Genomic DNA, 10,208 nt, shown 5'->3' with positions numbered 1-10,208 from the left:
CTTTTGGAGCACAGCTCCTTCCTCACGTCAGAGGCTGGTGGGATGAAAAGTGAAGACGGGGGGAAACCTGATCACGCTGTTGCGAGTGAAGAAGCAGGGTGTTAAGTCAGATGCAGTTAAGGATCCTGTCGATCACTGTGGGTGGGAAACCACGGTCACAGAAGAGACAAGCCATGTCAGCACCTGATGAAGGAGCAGCACTCAGAAAGCTAGTGCTTCCAAATCAACCTGATGGACTATAACCTGGTGTTGTGTGATTTTTAACTTTGAACTATCAACATCTTTTCTCCATCGGCATCCTGCATCCACTATCCCCACCCAGCCAGACAGACAAGGTGAAAGGAAAAAAAGGCCCAGTCCACTACATCGATCAAAGATACACAATAACGTCCAGCGTGAAGGTCTCCCACCGTCCAACCTGAGGATTCCAACCTCAGAATGACGTCAGCCCGAGTGAAGCTCCGCCCCCTGCGCTACGCAGTGACCGTCACGCGGGGATGACGGGAGGGCGCGAATTTGCATCTTGTGGGCGTGGCCTGTGAGCGCGCGGTCGTGTTGTCTGTTGCTGCCATGTCGCGGAGCGGGGAGAGGTTCTACCGGGTGAGTTATGGAGCTGTAAACCATTTGGAATAAACCCGCTGAGCTCTCAGCTGTGCATTCATTCCGCTCCCTTCTTTATCTGTCCTTAACAGATTCTCCCAGCTCCTTTCTCATTGCTTGCTTCCTATCCCTTTCTTCCTTGTTACCCCGCACCCATTCCTCCTTGCTCATCCCCTCATCCTTTCCTTCCTGCTCCCTCTTCACTCCTCTCCTCTTCATTGTATGGTAGAACAACATATAAAATTCCTATTCTTCCTAAGTCACTTAAGTGGCCATATCAGTCCAGTCACGCTTTCAATGAGTAGTTGTTTAGTAGAACAGATATGATCATAGTGTTTTTAAGACAACACCAAATGTGAAATGGTGCATTTTATTATGTCCTGTAATTTAATGCTTGTGTTATTTTGTTATGATTGAATATATGGAAAATTACTTTATCTCCCTTTGGCTATAGTCTTCGCCGCTGATGGAGAAGAAACCTTTGGCAGAAGTTAGACATGGGCAGAAAGCCACTGAAACAAAATGGAGTCGCAGGACCATTCCAGTGACTGTTAGTTTGTTGGAAAGCAGTGAAGGTGAAGAGGATTGGATGGAGACAGTTGTGAAGTTACCTGAATCAAGTGGAGTAGTTCCTGAATCTCCGGTGGCTATAGCAGACACTTTTGTTCCTGAAACGCCAGCCAGTGAAATTGCGGTACAGCCCAAGTTGCAAATATCCAGTGTGATGACACCAACTTTCCACACCTATCACCCCAAGTTGAATTCATCAAAGAAATGTACTAGAGTTAAAGTTAAGCTCTTTTCAAATAGTGAAAATACTAAAGTTGTGAAACCAAGTGCTCGACACCATGTCATGAGCAAGACTAAGAGACAGGATTTGTTGAGAGATCGTGAAAACCTTTCTCCAGTTTCTCTGTTTGGGAAGAGACCTGATCATCCTGATGAGGTGCCCAGATTGAAAAAGTGGAAATCCGCTCCAGTGAGGGAAGTAGTTAGTGACAAGGTGCAGGCTAAACAGGACTCTTCTGATCATCTCCTGCAGGAGTGTCTTGAGGCTATTAACCAGCCCTTGCCTCAGCCACAGCTGTGCAACGTTGTGAAGAAAACTGTGAACGAAAAGCTGCCAAATAAAAAATTGCAAAATGCGCAGATGAGACAATGTGAGAATTACGTTTTGAAGCCACTCTCTTCTCCAAACTGTTTATCTAAAGATGCAACGCCCCCTGTGACTGTGTGGAATAAGGTGGGGAGCCTGCAGTTGTCCACATCCACTGCTCTGTTAAGAAATCCCTTCAAGCGAATAGATACACTCTGCACAAATTCACAGAATGGAAGTAGTGATTCAGAATTTGCTCAAATAACGAGAACTAAATACAGTAACTGTAGTAAAGAGGATGGACACTTGAAACACTTTCAGTCCACAGTATCAAAAGATAAAACTTGGATAGAGACAAGAGAAGCGGAAGCTATGAAAAATCCTGGTACAATTTTGGGGCATCATAGTGGGAGCAATATACAGCATTGTGTTGATTCAGAATGTGAAGAGCAATGTGTCAAATGCGAGCATGATAAAGGAAGTGTTTCAACAGATTTAAAGACAAAGTCATCTCAGGCTGAGCTATATTTGAGTGTGTCGAACAAACCCCACCTCTCTCATATTACAAAACAATCAGATGAGCTATGCGAATCAAAGAGTGGGAGCTGCTCACAGGGTTTCAGTATTGCAGCAGAGAAGCCGAATTATTTGAGGTACAGCTGGTCTTTAGCTTGTGTTACAGATTTATTTGTCATTTCAAGGCCTTGTTTGAAACTTGACTACATTGTTGCTGAATTAATCTGTAATTTTCTCAAGTCCGTATACATTTTTGCAATAGTTGGCTGCTTCTTGCCCATGTTTTATACCCTGTACCTCAATCATCCTGACTTCCTTTGACTCCTTCCTTTTCCCTATAGTTTTTATAAATGAAAAATGATTTTCTAAGAGTATATTGCAACGATTCAATTTGTGTAATCATCAATTTTAGTTGAAATAATGTCATTAAAGTAAGTCTACACTTGTGATTCTCTCTAAAAACTTAGTCACGAAAATTGGAAACCTCTTTGTATTCATTAACATTTTGGAATATGTTTGGCTGAGCTTCCAGTTTGGGGAATTGCTGACTTTTAGCTCTGTGATGTACAGGTATGGAATATTGCCTTGAGGCATCATTCTCCAATGATAATAACATCTATGGGTTCCAGAAATTGATTGGATAAGATGTGGCGGTGCTGGTATTGGACTAGGGTGGGCAAAGTTGAAAATCACAACACCAGATTATAGTAACGGGTTTATTTGAAAGTAAAAGCTTTTGCAGTGCTGCTCCTTTGTCAGGCGGTAGTGGGGCAGGATCGTAAGACACGGAATTTATAGTAAAGGATCCAAGTGTCTTACAACTGATGCGATGTATTGAACAAACAGAGATTGCTGTTGATTCTTTAATCACTTAGAATGAGGATGCAGGTTTTAATTGATTAATATGTAAATCTCAGAACTAATTTCAAGTCACAGTCACGAGACAACTTAAGGTATTATTCGTATTTTTTTAAAAAATCTCAGCTCAGATAATGCATTAAAGGTGTGAGGTTAGAGTCTGTCTGTATCCCAACCTTTTAGTTCTGTTTCCAAATTTGGAATTTATAAAATGTCACATTGACTGCCCACAGATTGTGTGGTTTTTGAACAAAATGGAATGTACCTGCAAATGCCACTATACCTTGTAGACTTGTGTGTAGACGTTTGCGCAAGTATGTGCGCACATGTACAGAGGAACTTCGATTATATGAATATCAATTATCCGAAAATCGGATTATCTGAAGGAGATCTCGAGGTCCCGACAGGAACATTACATCAAAAATGTGTGTCCAAAACTGATTGCATCTTTTGTTTACACTGAATAAAAGTGCTACCGAGAACAGTCCTGGACCGATGGGAGCGCAGGCACTGTCTCTAAATAAAATTGTTTCCCTGGAGTCATGCGTGCTATTTGAAGACTCCACCTCCACCCCCCCCCCCCCCCCCCCCGCCCCAAAAAAGGCAGAGAGCAGCATCAGCGGTCTCATTGTTGGTATCCAGTCTGGTTGCTCTGGAGAGAGGGAGTCTGGGGGGAATAGCGTTGGGGGTGGGTGGGGGGCTGGGGTTGGAGCATGCGTGGGGGCTCACGCGCATGGGCTCTGTGATGCTGCCTTATTTTTTGAACAGGGAGTAGACTTTACAGAAAACTCTGAGCCCAAGAGGAAATGCATTGAATCAATTAACCGAATAAACAATTATCCGAACGAAATAGTGCCCATCCATCTCTTCGGATAATCGAGGTTCCTCTGTGTATGACAGAGGGTCTGTGTGAGTGTGATTGTCTGTGAATATGTGTGCTTGTGTGTGTGAGAATGAAAGTGTATAGTGTGACATGAACCCACGATCTCTGTTGAAGCCGTCTTCATGGATACCGAGCTTGGTTATTGGCCTCTGTTCAGCAACTCTGTTGTTACAAATCCCGAGTTCCGCCTTGGAGGATGATTATCTGAAGATCCGAGGCCGAATGTCTTTGACAGCTTTTATTGTATTTATATTTCTACCCTAAAGCCATACACACAACTGTGAGGTATAAAAACTGAAAGGTATAAGATTCAGTTCCTGCCATTGTTATATTGGCTGAAACCGTTATTAGACAAAATTTCTCCTGTGTAAATTACGATTTGCTTCCCACTTCTACCATTGCTCCAAATCCATTTTGGAGCTTGGCAAATCATCTGTAGCAAATCTAGAAGTGATAGTTTGTTTTCTTGGTACACATCTAAGTTTGCTGCAATCCAGTGTCATTATTTTGAACCAGATGATGCAGCTTTTTGATGTATTGTTCGTATTTTCGACCTGTGGCAGTCCTCACTCCTGAAATCTACGTGGTACACTTTCCAAGGTTAACTCTCATCCTTTCGTATCCAGGGTAATGTCCATTTTATCAGTAGCATCAGTAGCATCCTCTCTGGTTGGGGAATGAGGGGGGCAAAGTTTTTCCAGTCTATAGGTGAACTTCCTTTGCAAGACTGGCAAACTTGGACACTGCCACATGGGAAAAAGTGAGGACTGCAGATGCTGCAGATCAGAGCTGAAAATGTGTTGCTGGAAAAGCGCAGCAGGTCAGGCAGCATCCAAGGAGCAGGAGAATCGACGTTTAAGGGCTTATGCCCGAAACATCGATTCTCCTGTTCCTTGGATGCCTGACCTGCTGCGCTTTTCCAGCAACACATTTTCAGCACTGCCACATGGAAGACCACTGCACCAGGCCAAGGTGGCCATGCCACACTAAGACTGGACCCAGGCTGGGAGCACTTGCATTCTGCCAAAGAAGTTAAGAAAGGAAAGATAATAAATTATGAAACAATTTTTAAAAAAAGAGCAGAAAAGATAAATAAAGTAAAATACATAATTGAAGAGTGTGGTGGTGGGAAAGCCGAGCTTCTCAGGCAGCATTCGAGGAGCAGGAGAATTGATGTTTCAGGCTTAAGCCCTTTCATGAAGGGCATATGCCTGAAACGTTGATTCTCCTGCTCCTCGGATGCTGCCTGAGTGGCTGTGCTTTTCCAGCACCACACTCTTCAATTCTGATCTCCAGCATCTGCAGTCCTCACTTTCTCCTAAAGTAACATGCAGACTGAGTAGACGAGTTCTGGGCTGCTTAATTAGCAAGTTACCATTCAATTATTCTGTTCTCAATCATTGACATAGTAATGGAAGGTGCAGTGGTATCATAATTCCTATTCCGTGGAAGCAGGCCATTAGGCCCATCAAGTTCACACTGACTCTTGCCTGGACCCATCCCCCTACCCGATCCCTGTAACCATGCAATTCCCATGGCTAGCCCATCTAGTCTACATGTCCCTGAATGCGATGGGCAATTTAGCATGGCCAATCCACCTAACCTCCTCATCTTTGAACAGTGGGAGGAAACCGGAGTACCTGGAGGAAACCCACACAGACACTGGGAGAATGTGCAAAACTCCACACACTCGTCCGAGGGTGGCATTGAACCTGGGACCCTGGAGCTGTGAGGCAGCAGCCACTGAGCCATCAGACCACCCAAGCCATAATTTTTTTGATGAAACAATGTTGCTGTTGCTTGATGGAGGTGTGTTTGCTTGGGTCTTATGGATTTCCATGAAGCTGCTTATCTATTTGGGGTATTCTTCCCCTTTTGCTTCTGAAGACATTAATCTTTAGGGTGCTGCTGAGACATGAGTAAGTTGTCATAACCTGGATATAGTATTCATGATTTGGAGATGCTGGTGTTGGACTGGGGTGTACAAAATTAAAAATCACACAACACCAGGTTATAGTCCAACAGGTTTAATTGGAAGCACACTAGCTTTTGGAGCGACGCTCCATCAGGTGGTGCTGGAGGGCTCAATGAGCCACCTACTACCACCTGATGAAGGAGCGTCGGTCAGAGAGCTAGTGTGCTTCCAACTAAACCTGTTGGACTATAACCTGGTGTTGTGTGATTTTTAACTGGATATGGTATGTGTGATGTATCACAAGTCGCTGGATACTGATTTGGAATGGTAACATGCAAGTCCTAGTGCTGGGTTGTTGGAGTAACTTGTGTAGTGTTACATTTCAGAGCTGAAACTTGGGCCCTTGTCTTTTTTTAATGTCTCTGTTCACTGTATTATGTATTTACTCAGCAGGTCATTGGAAAAGCAGTTTTATGATTATCTATTTAGAACATTGATTTGGGTGAGGCTTTTCACTTATAATTGTTCTGTTTATTTCCATCTTCAGTAAGAAGTATTTAAATGCTGCTGTAAGTGTGTGCAAAGGTCTGTACCAAGTGGTAATGGTGAATGAAGTCCTCAGTCCTAGTGGTGATCGAGAAAAACACTTGACAATTACAGCAAGCCAAACAGGCACTGATGGCTGTAGCAATATGCAGCAATGTGTTCTGAAGGATGACTGGTAAGGAGCTATGGCTTTTCTACTATCTCCTGTAGATTTTCTGTATCCATGCACAGTGGTTCCATGCCTATGTTCCATCTTAACGCTCTAATCTCCTTCGCATAACAGCACTCGTCTTATCAAGGGTTATTGAGCATTGTTGAGTTTTACTGTTCCTTTTTTGATTGTGCCCTGGTCCTTAAGCTCTGAATTTCCTCCATTAACCTCTTGGCTTTGTACCTGACTCTTTTCCTTTAAGGTGCTCCTTAAAACCTAACCTTTTAACCAACCCAGTTTCCCTAATGTTAAGTCTGGTAACATTGTTTCATATAAAGTACTTTGTCATGATGTATTATATTAAAATGTCCATATAAATATGTTCTTGAGTGAATTTCGATGTGTTTTGACAAACTCTTACCCTTTTCAGGGACACTGTTGAGGTCAAAGTCGGGGATACAGTCTATGTTGAAGGAGAGAAGTATTCTGATACATTAGTAATAAACGGGGAAGCTGGGTACCTGATTGTGAGCCCAGACCATCTTATTTCTGGAACGAGTGTTGCAAACAGCATCCGGTGCATGCGTAAGGCTGTGCTGAATGAGAGATTTAAGGTGAGAGTTACAAATCATTTTCTTTTAAGGGAATATATAATGAACTTTGAGCCCAGTTAAACAGGGCATTGGTGCAATCACTGTGTGTAGTACTGGTCTTTTAATTTATGGATGAATATAAATACATTCAAAGCAGTTCAGGGAAATTTCCTCTGACTGAAGACAACCTGCGCATTTCTAGGTATTAGGTTGGACAAGTTAGGCTTTTATCCACTAGAATTTGGTAAGAGTTGACTTGATGGAAACATGCAACATTCTGAGGAGCAGCATTCCTACAAATTTTTTGCCCTTCTGTGTGGACCTCTGGGGTCTGTGTGCGGCAGTGACTTCTGGAATTGGATGTCACTGCTGGGAGTGGTGATTGGACCTTTGGAGTAGCTGTGTGCACGTGCATAGCCTGGTGGAATTGACATAGTAGATGGAGTCATAGAGTAATATAGCATTGAAACAGGTCCTTCACCCCAAGCTAGTCCATGCTGACCATGGTGCCCGCATTTGGTCCATACCCTTTTAAACCCTTTGCATCCATGTACATTTCCAAATGTTGCTGTTGTACCTGCTTCAACCACTTTCTCTGGCAGCCCATTCCATATATGCACCACTCTCTACGTGAAGAAGTTGCTCCTTGGGTCCTCCTTAAATCTTTCCCCTCTCACCTTAAACCTATGCCCTCTAGTTTTCAGTTCCCCATCCCTGGGAAAAAGACTACATCCTATCTGTGCCCCTCATCATTTTATACACCTCAATAATATCACCCCTCATTCTCCTGTGTTCCAAGTCCTATCCTGGTCAGCCTCTCCCTAAATCATGTCTCACAAACTTGATTGAGTTTTTTGAAGAAGTAATGAGGAGAATTGATGAGGGCAAAGCAGTAGATGTGATCTATATGGACTTCAGTAAGGTGTTCGACAAGGTTCCCCATGGCAGACTGATTAGCAAGGTTAGATCTCGTGGAATACAGGGAGAACGAGCCATTTGGATACAGAACTGGCTCAAAGGTAGAAGACACAAGGTGGTGGTGGAAGGTTGTTTTTCAGACTGGAGGCCTGTGACCAGTGGAGTGCCACAAGGATCGGAGCTGGGTCCACTGCTTTTCATCATTGATATGATTTGAATGTGAACATAGGAGGTAGAGTTAGTAAGTTTGCAGATGACACCAAAACTGAAGGTGTAGCAGACAGCAAAGAAGGTTACCTCCGATTACAATAGGATCTTGATCAGATGATCCAATGGGCTGAGGAGTGGTAGATGGAGTTTAATTCAGATAAATGCGAGGTGCTGTATTTTGGGAAAGCAAATCTTAACAGGACTTATACACTTAATGGTAGGGTTCTAGGGAGTGTTGCTGAACAAAGACCTTGGAGTGCAGGTTCATTGCTCCTTGAAAGTGGAGTCGCAGGTAGATAGGATAGTGAAGAAGACATTTGGTATGCTTCCTTTTATTGGTCAGAGTATTGAGTATAGGAGTTGGGAGGTCATATTGCGGCTGTACAGGACGTTGGTTAGACCACTTTTGGAAGATTGTGTGCAGTTCTGGCCTCCCTCCTATCGGAAGGATATTGTGAGTCTTGAAAAAGTTCAGAAAAGTGTTACAAGGATGTTGCTAGGGTTGAAGGATTTGAGCGATAAGGAGAGGTTGAACAGACTGTTTTCCCTGGACCGTCGGAGGCTGTGGGGTGACCTTCTAGAGGTTTACAAAATCATTAGGGCATGGGTAGGGTGAATAGACAAGGTCTTTTCCCTTTGGTGGGAGAGTCCAGAACTAGAGCAGCATAGGATTAGGTTGAGAGGGGAAAGATTTAAAAGGGACCTAAGGGGCAACTTGTTCACGCAGAGGGTGGTACGTGTATGGAATGAGCTGCCAGAAGAAGTGGTGGAGGCTGATGCAATGACAACATTTTAAAAGGCGTCTGAATGGGGACATGAATAGGAAGGGTTTAGAGGGATATGGGCCAAGTGCTAACAAAATGGACTAGATTAGGTTAGGATATCTGGTCAACATGAATGAGTTGGACTGAAGGGTCTGTTTCCGTGATGTTCATCTCTATGACTCTAAATGAGACCAGATTAGGTTATGATATGGACAAGTTGGACTGAAGGGTCTGTTTCCATGCTGGGCGACTCTATTACTGCCGGGTGGATTTTGTGCTTTCTCCCTCCGTGGGTTTTCTCCCGCGGTCCAGGGATGTGCAGGTTGGTGTGGATTGGCCGTGCTGGATTGTCCCGTGGCGCCCAGGGATGTGCAGGTTGGGGTGGATTGGCAATGCTGAATTGTCCAGTAGTGCCCAGGGATGAGAAATCCTGGTAATTATAGGCCACTGAGCCTCACTTCAGTTGTTGTTAAAGTGTTGGAAAAGGTTATAAGAGATAGGATTTATAATCATCTAGAAAAGAATAATTTGATTAGGGATAGTCAGCACGGTTTTGTGAAGGATAGGTCGTGCCTCACAACCTTATTGAGTTCTTTGAGAAGGTGACCAAACAGGTGGATGAGAGTAAACTGGTTGATGTGGTATATATGGATTTCAGCAAGGCATTCGATAAGGTTCCCCACAGTAAGCTATTGTACAAAAAGTGTGCAAGGATGGGATTGTGGGAGATATAGCAGTTTGGATCAGTAATTGGCTTGCTGAAAGAAGAAAGAGGATGGTCGTTGATGGGAAATGTTCATCCTGGAGTCCAGTTACTAGTGGTGTACCGCAAGGGTCAGTGTTGGGTCCACTGAAGTTCGCCACTTTTATAAACGACCTGGATGAGGGCGTAGAAGGGTGGGTTAGTAAATTTGCAGACGACACTAAGGTCGATGAAGTTGTGGATAGTGAGGAAGGATGTAGTAGGTTACAGAGAGACATGGATAAGCTCCAGAGCTGGGCTGAGAGGTGGCATATGGAGTTTAATGCAGACAACTGTGAGGTGGTTCACTTTGGTCGGAGTAACCAGAATGCAAAGTACTGGGCTAATGGTACTATTCTTGGTAGTGTAGATGAGCAGAGAGATCTCGGTATCCAGGTACACAGATCCTTGAAAGT

The 10,208-nt window shown here is 43.7% G+C and overlaps 1 protein-coding gene across 2 annotated transcripts in view; it reads left to right on the top strand.

Annotated features, from left to right (window-relative positions):
- Positions 1–491: 491 nt before the first annotated feature.
- Positions 492–10,208, top strand: part of dna2 (DNA replication helicase/nuclease 2) — a 112,064-nt gene continuing 102,347 nt past the window's right edge. For both annotated transcript variants that reach the window (XM_072557995.1, XM_072557994.1), the window contains exons 1-4: positions 492–600; positions 1,055–2,349; positions 6,416–6,589; positions 6,996–7,179. In XM_072557995.1, coding sequence (XP_072414096.1) covers positions 571–600; positions 1,055–2,349; positions 6,416–6,589; positions 6,996–7,179 — 1,683 coding nt within the window. In that variant the 5' untranslated portion in view covers positions 492–570. The remainder of the gene's footprint in view (positions 601–1,054; positions 2,350–6,415; positions 6,590–6,995; positions 7,180–10,208) is intronic.

The sequence above is a fragment of the Chiloscyllium punctatum genome, chromosome 38 (assembly GCF_047496795.1).
Source record: "Chiloscyllium punctatum isolate Juve2018m chromosome 38, sChiPun1.3, whole genome shotgun sequence".
Lineage (NCBI taxonomy): Eukaryota > Metazoa > Chordata > Chondrichthyes > Orectolobiformes > Hemiscylliidae > Chiloscyllium > Chiloscyllium punctatum.
The sequence above is the reverse complement of the archived record's forward strand: the minus strand, read 5'-3'. Positions and strand labels throughout refer to the sequence as shown.